The sequence below is a fragment of the Hyaena hyaena genome, unplaced genomic scaffold (assembly GCF_003009895.1).
Source record: "Hyaena hyaena isolate Hyena2069 unplaced genomic scaffold, ASM300989v1 scaffold_1018, whole genome shotgun sequence".
NCBI classification, from domain to species: Eukaryota; Metazoa; Chordata; class Mammalia; order Carnivora; family Hyaenidae; genus Hyaena; species Hyaena hyaena.
The window spans coordinates 419,092-440,851 of record NW_024081650.1 but is presented as its reverse complement, the minus strand read 5'-3'; the positions used below and the strand labels follow the sequence as shown (position 1 = coordinate 440,851).

The window sequence follows — 21,760 nt, the reverse complement described above, 5'->3', positions numbered from 1 at the left end:
TTCTTTGCATTGCTGCCAACACCTCTTGTTTCTTGTGGTATTAATTTTAGCCATTCTGATAGGTATGAAGTGATAGCTCATTGTGCTTTTGATTTGTATTCCCCTGATTATGAGTGATGTTGAGCATCTTTCATGTGTCTGTTAGCCAGTCATCTGGATATCTTCTTTGGAAAAGTATCTATTCATGTCTTCTGCCCATTTCTTAAGTGAATTATTTATATTTTGGGTGTGGAGTTTGATAAATTCTTTATAGATTTTAGATACTGACCCTTTATTTGGTACATCATTTGCAAATATCTTTTCCCGTTTCATAGGCTGCCTTTTAGTCTTATCGATTGTTTCCTTTGCTGTGCAAAAAGCTTTTTCTCTTGAAGTTCCAATAGTTCATTTTTGCTTTTGTTTCTCTTGCCCCTGGTGATGTGTCTAGTAAGAAGTTGCTCCAGCTGAGGTCAAAGAAGTTGTTGCCTATGTTCTTCTCTACAGATTGTTTAAATTTATTTATTTATTTTGAGAGACAGAGAGAGAAAGAAAGAGTGTGCATAAGTGGGGGAGCAGCAGAGAGGGAGGGAGAAAGAGAGAGAATCCCAAGCAGAGGCTTGAACTCACAAACCATGAGAGCATGACCAGAGATGAAGTCAGAGGCTTAACTAACTGAGCAATCCAGGCACCTCTCCCTTATGATTTTGATGGTTCCCTGTCTCACATTTAGGTCTTTCTTCCATTTTGAATTTATTTTTGTGTATAGTGTAAGAAAGTGGTCCAGTTTCATTCTTCTGCGTGTTGCTGTCTAGTTTTCCTAACACCAATTGTTAAAGAGACTGTCTTTTTTCCATTGGATATTTTTTTCCTGCTTTGTTGAGAATGAGTTGACTGTACAGTTGTGGATCAATTTATGGGTTTTCTATTCTTTTCCATTGATCTGTATGTCTGTTTTCATGGTAGTACCATACTGTCTTCACTGCAGCTTTGTAATATAGCTTAAAATCCAGAATTGTGATGCCTCTAGTTTTGTTTTTCATTTTCAGAGTTGCTTTGGCTATATGAGGTCTTTTCTGGCTCCATACAAATTTTTGGATTGTTCTAGCTTTGTGAAGAATGCTGGTGGTATTTTGATAAGGATTGCATTAAATGTGTAGATTGCTTTGCATAATATATACCTTTAATAATGTTTGTTCTTCCAATCCATGAGCATGGAATGCTTTTCCATTTCTTTGTGTCCCTTAATATCTTTCATAAGTCTTCTATAGTTTTCAGAGTACAGATCTTTTACCTCTTTAGTTAGATTTATTCCTAGATTCTTACAGTTTTTGGTGCAATTGTAAAAGGGGTTGATTCCTTGATTTCTTTTTCTGCTGCTTCATTATCAGTGTATAGAAATGCAACAAATTGCTGCTCTTTGATTTTATATCCTGTGCCTTTTCTGAATACATGTATTAGTTCAAACAGTTTTTGGTAGAGTCTTTTGGGTTTTCTATATAGAGTATCAAGTTATGTGCAAATAGAAAAAGTTTGACTTGCTGATTTATATGTGATTTATTTCTTTTTATTGTCTGATTGCTGAGGGTAAGACTTCTAGTACTAAGTTAAATTGTAATGGTGAGAGTGGATATCCTTAACTTATTCTTGACCATAGGGGAAAGGCTTTCAGTTTTTCCCCATTGAGGATGGTATTAGCTATGGGTCTTTTGTATATGTCCTTAATGATGTTGAGGTATGTTCCATCTGTCCCTACTTTGTTGAGGGTTTTTTTTTTAAATCAAGAATGGATACTGTATTTGTCAAATGCATTTTCTGCATCTTTTGAGCAGATAACATGGTTCTTTTCCTTTCTTTTATTAATGTGGTGTATCACATTGATTGATTTGTACATACTGAACCAGCTCTGCAGCCCAGAAATAAATCCCACTGGATTATGATGAATAATTCTTTTAATGTACTCTTGGATTCGAGTTGCTAGTATCTTGTTGAGAAGTTTTGCATCCATGTTCATTAAGGATATTGGCCTGTAGAAAACTCCCAGACTCATTTTATGAAGCCAGCATCACTCTGATTCCCAAGCCAGACAGAGATCCAGCAAAAAAAGAGAACTATAGGCCAATATCCTTGATGAATACGGATGCAAAAATTCTCAACAAGATCCTTGCAAATCAAATCCAGTAGCATATAAAAAGAATCATCCACCAAGATCAAGTGGGATTCATTCCTGGGTTACAGGGCTGGTTCAACATTCGCAAATCAATCAATGTGGTCCATCATATCAACAAAAGAAAAGATAAAAACCATATGATCCTGTCAATAGATGCAGAAAAAGCATTTGACAAAATACAGCATCCCTTCTTAATAAAGACTCTAGAGAAAGTTGGGATAGAAGGAACCTACTTAAACATCATCAAAGCCATCTATGAGAAGCCTTCAGCTAACATCATCCTCAATGGGGAAAAACTGAGAGCTTTCCCCCTGAGATCAGGAACACGACAGGGATGTCCACTCTCACCACTGTTGTTTAACATAGTGCTGGAAGTCCTAGCATCAGCCATCAGACAACAAAAGGAAATCAAAGGCATCAGAATTGGCAAAGAGGAAGTCAAACTTTCACTCTTCGCAGATGACATGATACTCTACATAGAAAACCCGACAGACTCCACCAGAAGCCTACTAGAACTGATCCAAGAATTCAGCCAAGTTGCAGGGTACAAAATCAACGTACAGAAATCGGTTGCATTTTTATACACCAATAATGAAGCAACAGAAAGAGAAATCAAGAAACTGATCCCATTCACAATTGCACAAAAAACCATAAAATACCTCGGAATAAACCTAACCAAGGATACAAGAGATCTGTATGATGAAAACTATAGAAAACTTATGAAGGAAATTGAAGAAGACACAAAGAAATGGAAAAACATTCCATGCTCATGGATAGGAAGAATAAATATAGTTAAGATGTCATTACTACCTAAAGCACTCTACACATTCAATGCAATTCCAATCAAAATTGCACCAGCATACTTCTCAAAACTAGAACAAACTATCCAAAAATTTGTATGGAACCACAAAAGACCCCGAATAGCCAAAGTAATACTGAAAAATAAAACCAAAACGGGAGGTATCACCATCCCAGACTTCAGCCTCTACTACAAAGCTGTCATCCTCAAGACAGTATGGTATTGGCACAAAAACAGACACATAGACCAATGGAACAGAATTGAGAACTCAGAAGTGGACCCAAAAGTATACAGCCAACTGATCTTTGACAAAGCAGGAAAGAATATCCAATGGAAAAAAGACAGCCTTTTTAACAGATGGTGTTGGGAGAACTGGACAGCAACATGCAGAAGAATGAAACTAGATCATTTTCTCACACCATGCACAAAAATCAACTCAAAATGGATAAAGGACCTGAACGTGAGACAGGAAACTATCAACACCCTAGAGGAGAAAGCAGGAAACAACCTCCTTGACCTCCACCGCAGCAACTTCTTACTTGACACATCCCCAAAAGCAAGGGAATCAAGAGCAAAAATAAACTGTTGGGACCTCATCAAGATTAAAAGCTTCTGCACAGCCAAGGAAACAACCCAGAAAATTAATAGGCAACCAACGGAATGGGAAAAGATAGTTGCAAATGACATATCAGATAAAGGGTTAATATCCAGAATCTATAAGGAACTCACCAAACTACACGCCCGAAAAACAAACAACCCAGTGAAGAAATGGGCAGAAGACATGAACAGACACTTCTCCAAAGAGGACATCCAGATGGCCAACAGACACATGAAACGATGCTCAGCATCCCTCCTCATCAGGGAAATACAAATCAAAACCACACTGAGATACCACCTCACGCCAGTCAGAGTGGCTAAAATGAGCAAATCAGAGAACTCTAGATGCTGGCGAGGATGTGGAGAAACGGGCACCCTCCTACACTGTTGGTGGGAATGTAAACTGGTACAGCCCCTCTGGAAAACAGTGTGGAGGTTCCTCAGGAAACTAACAATAGAACTCCCTTATGACCCAGCAATAGCACTGCTAGGAATTTACCCAAGGGATACAGAAATGCTGAGGCATAGGAGCACATGTACCCCAATGTTCATAGCAGCACTCTCCACAATAGCTAAAACATGGAAAGAGCCTAAGTGTCCATCAACAGATGAATGGATCAAGAAGATGTGGTTTATCTATACCATGGAATACTACATGGCAATGAGAAACAATGAAATCTGGCCATGTGTAGCAACATGGATGGACCTTGAGGGTGTTATGCTGAGCGAAATAAGTCAGGCAGAGAAGGACAAATATCATATGTTTGCACGTATAGGAGAATTAGGAGGAACTTGACGGAGGAATAAGGGGGAGAAGAAGGGCGGAAATGGTGGGGGAAAGGGAGAGAGGCAAACCCTGAGAGACTCTTGAATGCTGACAAAAACTGAGGACTGATGGATGTGGGGGGGAGGGGAGGATGGGCATGGAGGAGGGCACTTTGGGGATGAGCACTGAGTGTTATGTGGAAACTAATTTGACAATAAACTATTTGTAAAAAAAAAAAAAAAGTTTTCCTTTTTTAAAAAAAAAAAAAGTGGAGTCTTTGTCTGGTTTTGGGATCAAGGTAAAGCTGGGCTTGTAGAATGAGTTTAGAAGTTTTGTTTCCATTTCTATTTTTTTGGAACAGTTTGAGAAGAATAAGCATCAAGTCTTCTTAAATGCCTGGTAGAATTCCCCTGGGAACCCATCTAGCCCTGGACTGGCTTTAGTTCATTGGGAGATTTTTGATAACCGATTCAGTTTCTTTGCTTGTTATGGGTCTATTCAAATAATCTGTTCTTCCTGTTTCAGTTTTGTTGGTTTGTATGTTTCTAGGAATTTATCCTTTTCTTCCAGATGGCCCAGTTTGCTGGCACATAAGTTTTTTATAGTATTCTTTTATAACTGTTTGTATTTCAGTGGTGTTGCTTGTGATCTCTCCCATTCCATTTGTGATTTTATTTATTTGGATCTTTTTTCTTTCTGATAAGTCTGGCTAGGGCTTTATCAATTTTATTCTTTCAAAGAACTGGCTCCTAATTTCATTCATCTGTTCTACTACTTTTTTAATTTGTATTTTGTTTATTTCTGCTCTAGTATTTATTATTTACATTCTGCTGGCTTTAGGCTTTATTTGCTGTTCCTTTTGTAGCTCCTTTATGCATACGGTTAGGTTGTTTATTTGAGACCTTTCTTGCTTCTTCTTTTTTTTTTAAGACCTTTCTTGCTTCTTGAGGTAGGCCTGTATTACAATAAACTTCCCTCATACGACAGCCTTTGCTGCATCCTGAAGGTTTTGGACTGTTATGCTTTCATTTGTGTTTGCTTCCATGTACTTTCTTATTTATTTTTAATTTCCTAGTTAACCCATTCATGCTTTAATGGGATGAAATTAAACTTCCTTGTATTTGTGGTCTTTCCAAATCTTTTCTTGTTGTTGAGTTCAAGTTTCAAAGCAATGTGGTCTGAAAACGTGCATATGTTCTCAGTCTTTTTGTACTTCTTAAGGGCTGATTTTTGACCCACGTGCATGATCTATTCACAGGAATGACCCATGTTCACTCAAAAAGAATGAGAATTCTTATGTGAGAATGTGTATTCTCATTCTTTTGGAGAGCATATAGAACAATTTCCAGAATAGCTCACACACTGTACCACAAAACAAGCCTTAACAAATTCAAGAATATTGAAGTCATACCATGCATTTTTTTTCAGACCACAACACTTTGAAACTAGAAGTCAATCACTCAAAAAAATCTCAAAAAAATTAAGATTACACACGCTTAATGGTTAAATAGCATGCTACTTAAATAATGAATGAGTCAAACAAGAAATCAACGAAGAATTTAAAAATCACATGGGAACAAATGAAAGTGAAAACACAACAATTCACAATGTTTGGGATGCAACAACAGTGGTTCTAAGAGGGAAGTTTATAGCAATACAGGCTGACCTCAAGAAGCAAGAAATATCTCAGATATACAAACTAAAGGAGCTAGTAATATATTACCTAACATTACAGCTAAAGGAGCTAGTGATAGAACAACAGACAAAACCGAGCCACCACAAGAAAGGAAATAGTAAAGATAAGTATAGAGGTAAATGATATAGAAATTAAAATAACACTAGAACAGAACAATGAAACCAGGAACTTTTTCTTTAAAAAAATCAATAAAATTGATAAACCTCTAGCCAGATTTATCAAGAAAAAAAGGGAAAGTACTCAAAAGAATCACCAATGAGAAGGGGGAAATAACAACTAACCCTATAGAAGTACAAATAATAATAAGAGAATATTATGAAAAACTCTGTGCCAACAAATTAGACAACCTGGAAGAAATGGATAGTCTTAGAACCATATAACCTACCAAAACTGATCCAGGAAGAAACAGAAAATTTGAACAAATTGATAAACAGCAAGCAAATTGAATCAATAATCAAAAAATTCCCCAAACCAAAAGTCAGTACCAGGTGGCTTCACAGGCACATTCTACCAATCATTTAATGAAAGTTAATACTAATGAAAGTATTCCAAAAAGTAGAAGATAAGGAAAATTTTGGATTTCATTGTAGGAGCTCAGCATTACCCGGATACCAAAACCAGATAAAGACATCACACACAAAAAAGAGAACTATAGGCCAATATCTCTGATGAAGATAGATGTAAATATCATCAAGAAAATACTAGCAGACAGAATCTATCAATACACTAAAAAATCATTCACCACAACCACATGACATTTATTCCTGTGATGAAAGGGTGGTTCAGTATTCACAAATCAGTCAGCATGATACATCATATCAATAAGAGAAAGGATAAGAACCATATGATCATCCAGAAAAAAACATTTGACAAAGTTCAGTCTCCATTCATAGAAAAACTGTCTAGGGTTTAGAAGGATTTATTCAACATAGTACTGGAAGTCCTAACCATAGCAATCAGGCAACAAAAGGAAATGAAAGACATCCAAATTGGTAAGGAAGAAGCAAAACTTTCATATATACAAGTGACATGATAGTCTATATTGAAAACCCAAAAGATGCCCCCAAACAATTGCTAGAACTGATAAACGAACTGAGTAAAGTTGCAGGAAGGAAAATCAGAGTACAGAAACCTGTTGCATTTCTACACAACAATAATGAAGAAGCAGAAAGAGAAATTAAAGAAACAGCCCCATTCACAATTGCATCAAAAATAATAACATACCTAGGAAAAAACCTAACCAAAGAGGTTTTTACTCTGAAAATTAAAAACACTGATGAAAGAAATTTAAGATGATCAGAAAAAAGTGTAAAGACATTCCATGCTGATGGATTGGAAATATAAATAGTATTAAAATGTCTGTACTGCTCAAAGAAATCTACATATTCAGTGCAATCCCTATTAAAATACCACAAACATTTTTCACAGAGTTAGAAGTTTATTCCTAGGTATTTTATTCTTTTTGGTGCATTTATAAATGGGTTTATTTTCTTAATTGCTCTTTCTGGTGCTGGGTGATTAGTGTGTAGAAATACAACAGATTTCTGTACCTTGAGTTTGTATCCTGTGACATTACTGATTTCATTTATCAATTCTAGTATTTTTTTTTGGTGGAGGTTGAAAGCTTCATTATGTAAAATTAGCATTGTTAAATGTCTCCACAAAGCAATTTTCTGTTCCCATATTATTGTTGGTGGATACTTAGTACTCCAGAGATCCCATTCTTTTCATTTGCTTTTTGTAATCTCAGCTGGCAGTTAGAGTGCAAAACTGGAAAAAAAAAGTAAAATCATGGTTCTGCTAGTAAACCAAGGTCAGTTTTAAAGAGGACATCAGAAGATGATAGTGGGTATAGAGGAGGGCAATATCCAAAAAAAAAATTATCTCAATAACACTTTCTCACACTTTATCAGTTAAACCTTGTTGCAGTTATAAATAATAAATGTGCATAGCATTGGTGTCATATCATTCTCTAGTTTATAACCACTGAATTATTTTTTGTCTCTGCTATGAGTATTCCCTTTCCAATAGTTTACCTAACGATGTGACTCTGCTGAATATTCTCAAATGATTCTCACTCAGTTAAAATACAAAATTTGTTATACAGCATCCAAGATTTTTTAAAGTGTGATGCCAGCCTTACTTTTAACCCTCCTGCCCTCCATTTTTACTCTGCAGCCAAACACTGTCAGTCTCTTCCATGCCTCTACTTTTTCATCTTTGACTGCCAGTTGTTCATCTTAAGATTCAACTCATACCACCACCATTTTCCTCCTGAATTTAGTTTCTTTTCCTGTAATCCCATAGATTTTCATATACATTTAGATGCCTTTTTTATCTTTTTTGTACCGAATATTGTACACTTACTCCCCACTGCCCCTTTATACTCCATGATCTGTAAACTCTGGTGGGCAAGGACTATGTTTTCCTAGTCTCTGTATGCCTAAAACATAATAATAAAATTGCTATATTAAAACTTTTTGTAGCACTTAATTTTTAATAGAGATTTTGGAGTAGAATAGAATTTGAGGCCTTTTCTACATAAGAGCCATCAATAATTATTCTTTGTGTCACGATTTGCCTCTCTTTTTACTCCTTAGGCAGATACACAGATTGACCGAGAACATCAAAATTTTTATGAAGCATCACTAGAATATGTCTTTAAAATTCAAGAGGTTCAAGAAAAAAAGAAGTTTGAATTTGTTGAGCCGGTAAGTTTCAGTTTCCCTACATAAAAAATAGTCATTCCAACACATCCTATAAAAAAAATGGTTTTTCAGTTGAAAATTGTGATTTTTTTTTAAACAGAAGGGAAGGGAGAAATAGAGGAGAGCAAATAGGTAGAGTTCAGGGCACTATTAGGGCAATAGAACTATTCTGTAGGTTACTGTAACAGTGGATACATGTCAAACCTACAGAATATACAAGGCAAAAGGTAAACCCTAACGTAAAATATGGATGTTCGTTAGTAATAATGTATCATTATTTGATTATCATTTGCAGTAAATGTACCATACTGATATGTTAATAATGGGGGTATGGGGGTGGAGGCTGAAGGAATATATGAGAGCTCTTTATATTCTCTACTCAATTTTTAAATAAACATAAAACTGCTCTTAAAATAGTTTATTAATAGAAAAATTAAAATTAAAAGAATTTACATTGTATATACCTATGTAAATATAGCTCACCACTAAACTTTTAGGTAAAAGGAAAAAATAAAAGGTTATATTTCATCCTTTGTTCCATTCCACTTCCTTGCAAGTCTGGGATCTTCCTGACTTCCCTATGAAGTAATATAAAAAGTAATGGATTCCCTAATGTAAGTTACATTATAGGAAAGAACAGGTAGCTGGTCTTTATAAGCTTACCTCATTTTTTTAGCATCCCCCCCCAAGTTCTACCATAATATGTTATAATGTCACCTGTGTAGGCATCTTCATAAAGCATCATCTGTGGTGAGTAAAGGTAAGTTCTATAAGTCAAGATGATCTTCCATTAATATATAATGTCAAGGCCCATGAGATGAGCAGTAGTTAAATACATAGGTAATCTAAAAAGATGATTTAGTCTATATTTTTCCTCCTATATCAGTTTTTTAAAAATATATTTATAATAAGAAATAAAATGTCTGTTCCTGTTTTAGTGGAGATGATATGGAAAAGAAAAATAAGACACAGTTTAAAATATATTTGATGAAATTAATTTATTGATGGGAAACCATCAATGATTTCTTAAGGATGATGGGAAAGAGGCAGAGCAGAGGCTAGGAAAAGTTCTTAGACCCTGCCTGGCTCCCAGCCACTTCTTCACTTCTCTCCCTTCAGCTGAAGCTACCTGACTCTTTCCTATTAACTGGGCACTTGGCAAGTTTATAAGCCTAAACCTTCAACCAGATAAATTTAAGGAACTGAAGACCATAACACAGGCTCAGGAATTTAATTTTTAACTTTTATTTGGGATTACAGTCTTAACTACAAATTCTGTTTGTCAGACAGCTAAGTCCTTAAATCCCTTAGAATGAGTTAGTAACCTCATATTTAGTAGATATTTTGGGGATCTTATTAAATTTTATATGACTTAAGGGACCTTCTGAAGCTTATCTGTGGCTCATTGAGATCTAAGCAGCCTCACAACCCCTAGTCTGGGAAGATGACAAATACTGAAAATTCCTGTTCCCCTTCTCATTTAGCCCATCTCTTCACCCACCTCCCCTCCAGCAACCCTCAATTTGTTCTCTGCAGTTAAGAGACTCTTATGATTTGCCTTTCTCTCTGCTTTTATCTTATTTTGTTTTTTCTTCCCTTCCCCTATGTTCATCTATTTTCTTTCTTAAATTCTCCATATGATTGAAATCATATGGTATTTGTCTTTCTCTGACTGATTTCACCTAGCATAGCACACTCTAGATCTGCCCATCTTGTTGTAAATATATGTATACATACCACATCTTCTTTATCCATGTATCGTCAGTGGACATTTGGGCTCTGTCCATAGTTTGGCTATTGTTGGTAGTAATGCTATAAACATTGGGGTGTATGTGCTCCTTTGAATCAGTATTTATTTATTTGGATAAATACTTAGTAGTGCAAGTGCTGGATTATAGGGATTATAAAAGTGGTTCCATTTTTAACTTTTTGAAGAACCTCCATACTGTTTTCCAGAGTGGTTGCACCGTTTGCAGTCCCACCAACAGTATATGAGGGCTCCCCTTTCTCTGAATCCTCACCAACTCCTGTTGTTTCTTGTGTTGTTAATTTCAGCCATCCTGACAGGTTTGAGGTGATATCTCATTGTGGTTTTGATTCATATTCCCCTGATAATGAGTGATGTTGAGAAGTTTTTAATGTGTCTTTTAACCTTTTGTATGTCTTCTTTGGAGAAATATCTATTCATGTCTTCTGCCCATTTCTTAAACTGGGTTATTTTTTGGGTGTTTGATAAGTTCTTTGTAGATTTTGGATACTAACCCTTTATCTGACATGTCATTTACAAACATCTTCTCCCATTCCACAAGTTGCATTTTAGTTTTGTTTATTGTTTCCTCTACTGTGCAAAAATGTTAAGTTACTATAGACCTAATGATAATATCAGAAGGAAGATTATCTGCTTTTACACTGTGGTTGACTGTGGGTAACTAAACTACAGAAAGCAAAACCTTAGATAAGAGGATACCACTGTGTTAGAAATAAATATTCCTACAGTGTCATTATTTCATGGAAAAGCTGGTTCAAATACATAGAAGAACAGGGAGCATTTATGTTTTTTTATTAAACTATGTAATTGTTTTATAGGATACAGAAAATAAACTTTTTAAACTCAGTATTTATAAGTTATATAATTTTAATGGTCCCCCCCCATTTATATATCTTACATAGAAGGTGATTATAGTTAACTGGTGATCTATAGACCTATGTTATCTAGTAGGGTAGCAAATAACCATGTATGGCTATCAAACATTCAAAATAAAAGTCTAGAATAAGATAGGCTGTAAATATGAAACACCTACTATATTACAAAGGTTTGGTACAAAAAAGTATATAAAATATCTCATTAAAATGGCTTTTATATTGCTTAACTATTGACATGATAATCTATTGGATAAACTGTGTTAAATAAAATACTAAATTTCACTTGGTTTAAAGGTTTGTGGGTTTTTTATGTGTCTCCTAGGAGACTTAAATTTTCACATTGGTTTGCATTTATTCATATTATGTTTCTGTGAAGCAGTGCTAAAAAAAAAGTCCTTTCAGATTTGACAAGATGTGTAAGTTCAGACTCTCTGTCTCAGAAATAAGCAAACATTTTTTTTAAAATGACAAAAAATAAACCATTACGTGTAAACTAAAAATAATGTGTTTGAAACTCTGTCCTGAGTCTGCTAACTTTAATTTCAAATCTCATGCTAAAGAAAATTTCGCTTAATCTGCTTAATATGCTTTAGCTTTTTTGCTTATTATATCATGAAGTATACTAGAAAGTATATCCTGAGTTGTCTAAAGTTTGAGTAATTAAATAATTAAGTTACTAAATACTATATATTAAATTAAAGTCAGATAATATATAGTCCTGCAGTCCTAAAAGTAAAACCTTTTTGTGTTCTTTTTCAGTGTGATAGGTTAGCTTTAATACACAACATTTAACTTAAGGTAAATTATAGTGAGCAAAAAGAAAATGTCATTAATTTTTTCAAAATTTTTAGGCCTAGGGGTTAAATTTGCTAAAAACCTAAAAATAGTTATTCTGTAAAATTGAAACAATAAAGCCAAACTATCTTGAAATCTGCATTGGCCCTTGGATTTAGTTCTAGCTACTGCTACTGAAAATTTGCAATTTGCAAAAGGAGTTAGATAGTGAATGGAATTTTGGAAAAGTAAGAAAAATGTGTTGCATTGGTTTGGTTGGCTCATCACCTTGTACTTTGTTTTAGAAATCAGTTGCGTAAAGACCTTATCTAAATGTTGATGTTCTTTATTTTTTTATTTTTACTTTTGTGATTCAAGTTTTTATTTAAATTCCAATTAGTGAACATGCAGTGCAGTACTGCATAACATGAACAACCCGGTAATCCTCACCCATACACATTACCCAGTGCCCACTACAGGGGCCCTCCCAATACCCATCATACACTGTCCCCCTACCAGCAACCCTCAGTTTGTTCTTTATAGGGAAGATCTATTTTTAACTTTCTGAGGGACCTCCATACTATTTTACAGAGTGTCCGCACCAGTTTAACATTCCCACCAACAGTGTAAGAGGGTTCCCCTTTGTTTGAATCCTCACCAGCACCTGTTGTTTATTTGATTATATTCTTATATCCTTTCTTTTCCATTCAATAAATTCCTCTGAATATCTCAGCATTAAACTTAAAGCACTTAATAGTTATTTTGAGGCTATCATCTAAGATATTTATGTGTTTCCTCTGAGTAAAGAATAACGGAAAGTACCAGTTTAATAACTCACAGGCTGGACACTTGTATTAGATGAAAATTAATGTCTTTGCCCTATGTTGCCAATCTTCTTAAAGGTTCCAGTGCCTAAATGTAGAGGTCTTATATTAGATTTGGATTTCTTTCAGTGCAGTATAGTATTCTGTGTATGTGAAGTGAAATTTTTTTTTTTTTTAAGTAGCCTTAATTGGGATGTAATTCACATATCGTACTATTCACTCATCTTAAGTTAATTGTTGTCAGTGGTGTGAAGTATGGTTCCAACATCATTCTTTTGTATATGTTTACCCAGTGGTCCAAGAAATATTTGCTGAAAAAACTATTCTTTATCCAATGAATGATCTTGGTGCCCTTGTTGAAAATAAGTTGACCTTAGATATGTGGGCTTGTTTCTAAATTCTCAATAATTTTTCATTGATTTAATGTCTATACTGGTGCCATATCACACTATATTGATTACCATTGCTTTGTATTAAGTTTTGAAATTGAGAAGTGTGAGTTTAAATACTTTGTTCTTCTTTTTTAAGATTGTTTTGATGGTCTGGTTTCCTTGTAATTCCATATGAATTTTAGCATCAGCATGTCACTTCTATAAAGTAACTTTCTATAAAGAAGTCAGGTAGGCTTCTCATAGGGATTGCATTCGCTCTACACATTATTTGTGGAGTATTGCCATGTTAACAGTATTAACTCTTCTAATTAATGAACATGAAGTATTTGCCTTTTATCTAAACTTTCTTTAATTCCTTAAACAGTGTTTTATACTTTTCAAGTATATACTTTTCAAATTTATACTTAAAATTATTTCTTGGTATTTTATTCTTTTGAAACTATTATGAAAGAGATTCTTTAATTTCATTTTCAGATTGTTCAGTCCAACTATATAAAAATAAAGTTGATTTTTGTGTATTAATCTTGTATCCTGCAGCATTGCTGAACTTGTTTATCAGTTCTAGTAGTTTTGTTAATGGATTCCCTAAGATTTTCAGTGATTAACTTCTTAGGCAATAAGGAATGGATCACCTTATAAGAGCTTTACATCTCAGTTCTTCTCAATTTGAGCAACAGTCCTGCAATTAATGCATCAGTCGCTTCAGGATTCTTCTCCTCACTCCATGCTAGCCCCAGCCCTTCTCACTTTTCTCTGTCATTCACAGTATCGCTGATAACTGGAGGTCCGTAAGCTTGAAACCTGGTGATTAGTGGCATGGGGAATTATGATTTTTTTTTCATTTGCTCTCTTTCTTTTGCCAAATGATTATCTGTAAATGTAGTATCAACGTTTATATTTGGTCGGGTGTTTGGAATGACAAATGGTTATTTGATTCTAAAACCCTTGGGAATAATAAAGTGCTATATAAGCTTTTGCTGGCGATAAAAGTGACTTAATATTAAAGCCTAATCTGTTTCTTCAGTAGTTTTTACTAGTTGTTATTATTATTTTAAAGGTAAGGTTTACTTTAAGCTAAACTGAGACAGTAATCTTTCCCAAACCGCTCCACTCAATCAGACAGATTGAACACAGAAGACAGCATATAGGAAATGGAATTCTTAAAGATTTTTAGGCTGTCTTATTACGTTACCTTAATTTAGTCTCATGGAATTTGTTGAGGATAAAAATAAACTAGTATTTATTCAAGCCTTTAAAAGTTTGACTTTACTGCCATCTAGTGGCAGTTATTTCATACATGCGGTCTTTTTTAAATTTTCACAAAACATGCTTCCAAAGTAGGTAACAAAAGGAAAAGATGGGTGGTTCTTGCTAGATAATTTCTTTGTACCTCACTCCAAATTGTTCTTTCCCTAGTGGGTGCTCAGCATGCATTGTCTGCTACTGAGCAAATCCGAATTCTGCTAGAAGATGCCAATAGATTTATTTATTTAGAAGGATCTTGGGGAATTTGGTATTTTATAGGAAGACTTACTTCAGATATTTTTATCTTCTTTATGAGTTTAATTAAATTCTGTATACTTAAGATAATATTAGAATAAAATTATAGAATAATAATAGAATAAAATTGGAATCTTCCTTGTATGGCATCTACTTAATAATAAATAGTTTAATTGGAAACCAGTTATAGACATTAAAACATGAAATACATGTTTGAAATACCCCTTCAAACAACTTCATAAACTATTATTCAGATATTTAAAAGACTAGTTGTCTGTATACTTCTAAGAAAAAAGTATTTTCTTATTTGTCTTTGAAAACTTCTAAATCTGTATATCCAAATCTCAATTAATTAAACTTACTCTTAACCCTGTTTTAAGATATAGTTCTTTTTAATTAGGCTGCAATGTGTGCACATATAAAATAATTTATATTTTAAATTATTGGATATTTCAGCAAACATATTGTAGCATCATTTCAGCGAAGGATAATCTATTGAATATTTATTTTGATAGTAATTATCTACTGATATATAATTGACAGTGGAAAGAAATTCTAAAATTGGAAAACAGTATATTTTGACATCAAGAATTGTTAATCAAGAGGAGGAAAGTCTTTAAACATAACAACTTAAAACCAATTTGAAAGTATGTGCTTTCTGACACGAGCATAACTTTGTAAGAAGTTGACTTATTATAGGAAGAAAAGCATTATGTCCTTGTTTTCAGACAGAACCAGTAGTTATCTCTTGGAAATCATAACATATAAACCACTTGGTGCTTAAGCTGAATCCCCAGACATAGGAAATGGTGAGATGTTTAGTCACATATCAAAATTTCAAACAGTGTTTCTTCCTTAGTGTAAAATAATAGCTTACAGACATAATATGCTATTTGAATTAAAAACAAACAAACAAACATGGGGCGCCTGGGTGGCTCAGTTGGTTAAGTGTCTGACTGCAGCTCAGGTCATGATCTCACAGTTCATTGATTCTAGCCCTGCATCAGGCTCTGTGCTGACAGTTCAGACAGAGCCTGGAGCCTGCTTCAACTTCTGTATCTCCCTTTCTTTCTGCCCTTCCCCTGCTCACATACACTGTCTCTCTCTCAAAAACAAATAAACATTAAAAAATTATTAAAAAAACATTAGTCATTTCTCAAAAGTATTTTCTACCTTTATTGTAGGAAGAGATCAAATTGGTGAAGTTTGTTATAAAAATCCCAGTGAAAAAAATTAATAATTTTCAGTTGTAATTACTCTGTATAAACAACCGTGTCCTGTAATGGAGAACTACTCTTGCTGTATGAATTAGACACTAATAAATAAGCGGATGTGAGTTTGAGATTAGAAAGTTAGGATAATAGACATTGTAATTTCCTAAAGAGGATTTTACTCTAATTCTTTATATGAAAGATCTGTGTCCAGTTCCACGTTGTTGCTCAGCTCTTTTCTCTGTTTTCAGTTCTTCCTAATACTTGCTAAAATGTTGTCTACTTAATCCCCAAGTCAGTACTGCCACCTTGTGAAATTTTTCTTAATTTTATCTAGCCAAACTCTTATTCCTCCCCTTCGGTACTCCTTATCTCTAATTTACTAGTTTAGTCTTCCTCAAATCTGCACATTTTATCTCTCTGTTTGGGTTAGAAGCTCTTCTAAGGTAGGAACTATGTCACTTTGGCCTTTATCCTAATGGTCCGTCCCTGATATTTTTTTCAATGCATTTGAATAGTAGGATAGTTAATAGAACAACTCTCCCTGTCACTGTTTACCAAAAATGAGTAAAAATTAGCTTTTGTGGTTTGTTTCACATTCATAACTCTAGTGTCTGCTTTGCCAAACAAAGGGGGTTGAAAATTTATTAGGTTGAGGAGTTAGAATGAGATAGAATTTCCCAGTTTATTATGTTTAATGGTCATCTTTTTTAAAAACATATTTTCATAGTTTCTTACATTTCTCTGTTTTTGCAGCTTTTGTCATTCCTGCAGGGTTTATTTACTTTTTACCACGAGGGATACGAACTTGCCCAGGAATTTGCACCATATAAGCAACAGCTTCAGTTCAACTTGCAGAACGTAAGACTATAGCTGTTCTTATTGCTTCTCCTTAGTAAATCAGATGATGACAGAGAAACTAATTATAATCCAGCCAAACCTTGGAGTATGTCAAAAATTTACCAAATTTAGGAAAGCTGTTTAATAAATTTATTAAAACATTTTTTTCTAGCTCCTGGTTAAAAGTATACAAGGAATGAGCTAATCATATGTTAGAAAAACTTATGGTGGCCAATTTCATAGAAATAAGTATTACAGAGATTTACATACTAGATACTTGGAAAGTTGGAAACTTTTGCCTTTATCCAGTGTTCTCATTGCTTTACTTGGTGACCTCTGGCAAGTCTTATTTTCTGAAAGGCTAACATTTTTATGTTTGTGAAATTAAGAGTTTGTACTTAAGCACTGAAGGAATGCCCTTTTCTCCTCCGAAACTGTATGTAATATATATGATATTTTTATTTGAATTTGAATAATTAATGATTAATGAATTTGAATGTTTTTAAGCACTCATAATAATTGCTTTAAAGCTTAATTGAGAATTATATACAAACATCATATTTTTGTTAGTTTATTTTATAAGTTGTCTAATCCTTTTAATATCCAGTTTCTTAGTTATACAAATTCAGATTTGCAGATGCTAAACATCACTTACATTAAAAAACATACAAAAAACTTATCCAGCCCATTCCTGCATTATTGAACCTGACAGGAAAGTTCTAATTGTTGAGAATTTTGTATGAATGAAGTTATTTCTGAAACCCTAATAATCTAGTACTCTATAGCCAAAATAGTTTGGAAAGTTTTCACTTAGTTTTCTATAAAAAGCTTGTTTTTCACTGTTTATCTGATTCTTGCCATTGCGGAGATGTTCAGTAAATGGCACTATGCAGTTTGAGTGTCCCATGAGAAATAGTAATTGGATTTATCTTATTTGTATTTTGGGTTTTAGCTTTTTTTTATCTAGATTTTTTAGCAGAATCAGTTTCACACGCAAGTCATTTCATTGTTTTTCAATATGGAATGCATTTGGACTTCTTTGTAAATACTAAAAGGGAAAATTATAAAGGCCAAAATATTTTTTTAAATTCCTGCAATTCAAGAACAAGAGAGGAATGTAAAGAATTGGAAAATTTTCTGATCCTTATGTTTAAAAGAATTTGAAAAAAAAAGTTTAAAAAGCAGAAAAACTGGCAATTTAGAAAATTTTCCTAACTTACTTTGGGATTCAGTTCTTGTATTATGTGCCATAACAAATTTTAGAGTTGGGTAGTGATAATTTTTATATTTCCAAACATATTGCTTGCTTCCAAACACATTATTGAAATAATGTGGCCTGAATACAAAAGGGAGAGAAAGGCTTTATGCTTTCTATGTCTTACCTTAAGTAAATGTGCTGTAATGTGAGTAAAATATTTTTTTGTAATAGAAGATGTTAGAACTACGAAACCCACTCATTTTTATGAGTTAATTTATACACTGACCTCCTGATTATTATTTCAATATAATGCAACTTTTTTAAATGTTTACTTATTTTTGAGAGAGAAAGACACAGAGTGTGAGTAGGGGAGGGACAGAAATCAAAGGAGACACAATCTGAAACAGGCTTCAGACTCCTAGCTCAGTACAGAGCCCGATGCGGGGCTCCAACTCACAAACCGTGATATCATGACCTGAGTCATAAGTTGGACACTTAACTGACTCAGCCAACCAGTAACCCTATAATGCACTTTTTTACCTTAGGTGTTAGTGAACATAAAACTCTGTTTCATAAATATATTTTTAAATGTTATGATTTGGCTGTTAAGGAAGATTGTTAGAGTAGGAAATGGGAATATAGTATACACATTCAGACACACACACACACATTAAAAAAACAAACAAACATGCAGAAGCTCATTCAGGAAAGTTTCAATAAAGCAATTCAAAATCAGACCGTAGGACTCAACATATACGGTCAAAGATGTGGTGAATAGTGCTGAGACAGACAGAGTTATCCTTTGCACCATTTGCAGCAATTTCACCATTTGTTTCAAAACTTTAGACTGGAAGTTCCTCAAAACTGGTAGGAAACAAGGAATGAAATTGTTGTTTCTATTTACTTAAGACAAGGAATAATTTTGAAAGTACTCGACAAGAGGTAGAGCGGTTGATGCAAAGAATGAAATCTGCCAACCAAGATTACAGACCGCCCAGCCAGTGGACAATGGAAGGCTATCTTTATGTCCAGGAGAAACGTGAGTCACAAAGATGTAACTTAATGTCTCTTATAATTAAGATTCTGTTTCTGTGAGATTTGACTTGGTTAGTGTTTTTTCCTTCAAATAGGAAGACTACAATTCCTTACAGCTTTATCATATTTAGTCTGCTCTCCCACTACCACCATCAGAGTGAGGAAGTTTTTCCACATTTCGCCATCAGGATCTCCAAGTTGGCATATTATTGAACTTGGAACTTACAACCTTCACTGATGGTACGGTAACATGAGTTCAGTTTTAGAATTTAATTGTGACAGCTAATCTCAATTTAAAGTTTGATGAAAAATTGAAATTCACAGTCTTTATCAGTATGAATCATCCTGGTGACTATAATACTCTTCTCTTCCCACAGCATTATTTCATTTAATTCTATGCTCCATCAGTTTTTAGGAGTAAAATTGGCAATTATGTAATGTCAGATTGGCACCTTTTACTTCCTGAGGTTAGTAAATAAGCATCAGACACAACAAGACACTATTATAATTGCCTCATACTAAGAAAGTTTTTCTCACAAAAATTAATAAAAACTCATCCAAACTTGTATAACTAGGGTTCTTTTTGCATGATGCTTGCATTGAGTAGAATGAGTTGGACCAAATTAACCGTTTCAAACCAGATATGCCAATGCACCAGTCTCATACTGTTTGTGGTAAAGGAACAATTATTTTTATTATTATGCATCTGTCTTTGTAAAACTTAAGTCACATGCTTGGATTTTGCAGTAATGCCAAATCACTGTACAAGTTTTGAAATACTTATTTTTGCTTTCTGTACTATTCTCATATATTGAGGCTCAAAAACCACATAGAGTAGCACTGCTCTGAGTTCTCCATATCAGTAGATGATAGATTAATGAACTTGTTTTGGTTAGTTAGTAAAATGTTATAGTTAAAAGGTTTGAGATGGGAAAGCTAGAGATTCTGGGTTGGCTGTGAAAGTTTTTGACATAATGCAATATGATTACTAAAATGCCAGCACATTTTATGGTTGACATTCTCACTCAGGTGATGCTCATTTGTCAGATAGCAGTGTATAAGCAAATAATGATTGGCTTTAACAACTCAGCAAATATCTATTACTATATGGATTAGATGATAGTGTACTGCTTGCTCAGATCTGGATTTGAGGATTTTCTCTTTCATCGTGATCAACTTTGACCAGTGTGCTGCTTTTGAATGTCACAATAAATTTAATGACCTGCCTAGCTATTCTGTAATTAGATCATAATAAATTGTTTTCACCATAATTTCTTGAAAAAAAAAAAAAAAACCTATTCATTGGTTACATGCAAGGTATATGGATTTAACTCAGGACACTAAAGAAATTTTTGAGTACTCGTTTTGAAAACCTCAGGTTGAGGGTCCATTGAGCTTACATTTTGCATCAATAAAATGTTTTGCTGAGCAGAAAAATGAATACATCTATCAATAGATAGAGAGGCTTGTACAAACATGCATGTGTTAGAGGAAGTGCCATCCTCTTGCTTAAAGATATTTCTTTATTCATTAAGACTCAATAATTTTAATGCCTTGAGTTTTTTGGATTTTGTTTTTATTCCCCAGTTGCTAAAATCCTTATGGAGACACAATATTTTGTCCTAAGAAAAGAAGCTGCATTACCTAGCTAAATTCTTTAGTACATTAATTTTCAAATGCATCATGTTTATTGTTATTTGCGAGTCCATCCCTTGGACAATGCTGTAGTTTACTTACTTGGTTTCCAGTTGTTGGACATTTGGGTCAGACTATAAGCATAGGCCCTTTAATAATTCGGGGACTGCATCAGTGGACAAAATTCAGTGTTTTGTGAAAAGCCATCTGATGTTGGTATCTTGTGTTTTACGATACATGACTTCCCCTCTGGGTCAGTCCTAGATTATTATAAAGCTCTTTTTGACATTAATCTTCCCTCTGAAATTTGTTATCCCTCTAATTGATGTCACCCACCTTCTTAGGCTAGAAACTGGAGATAATCACTTAACTCCTTAACTCTATTGTCTCCCTGTAACTTGGGGCCCACTCCTTCCATTTTATCTCCTTGATAACCTTTGAACCCACACCTTCTCTCATCTCCACAGTCTTGCAGTGGCCTCATAATTGCTCTCTTTCTGCCTTTAGGCTTGCCTGTCTATAATCCGCCCTCTGCAGTGCTTTCTAGCACACCCCTCTACAAGGCTGGCTTGTTGCGCTTCTCCTGTGATGACCCTTTAGTGGTGTGTGGCCTTTGAGACTTGCACAATTGGACTCTCCCACTTTCTTTCTTTACCATCTTCTCCTTTCATGTTGCTTTCCTGCTCCTAAGAAAGTATCCTCTCAGCATTCTCTGTATCTACCTGCATTGTTTTTACAGCTTTAGTGAATGAATTGCAAATATTTAAAATGTATAGTTTGATAAGTTTTGCCACATATATGCACCTGTGAAACCATGAAACCACTGTCAAGATAATGAACACATTCATCACCTGCAAAATTGCTCTTATGCCCCAATATAATTCCTCTCTTCTTTCTTTTCCTATTCAGCATCTCCCCACTTCCCATTGCCATTGCCTGGGTATTTTAAAAGAAAATGAATGGATTTATATCCCTTTGGAATTATTTTTGTTTAAT

At 34.2% G+C, this 21,760-nt stretch overlaps 1 protein-coding gene across 1 annotated transcript in view; it reads left to right on the top strand.

Annotated features, from left to right (window-relative positions):
• Positions 1-21,760, top strand: part of ARHGAP42 (Rho GTPase activating protein 42) — a 268,642-nt gene that overhangs the window by 189,146 nt on the left and 57,736 nt on the right. The window contains exons 6-8 of the mRNA XM_039221800.1: positions 8,605-8,715; positions 16,813-16,917; positions 19,004-19,133. Of these exons, the coding sequence (XP_039077731.1) occupies positions 8,605-8,715; positions 16,813-16,917; positions 19,004-19,133 (346 nt within the window). The remainder of the gene's footprint in view (positions 1-8,604; positions 8,716-16,812; positions 16,918-19,003; positions 19,134-21,760) is intronic.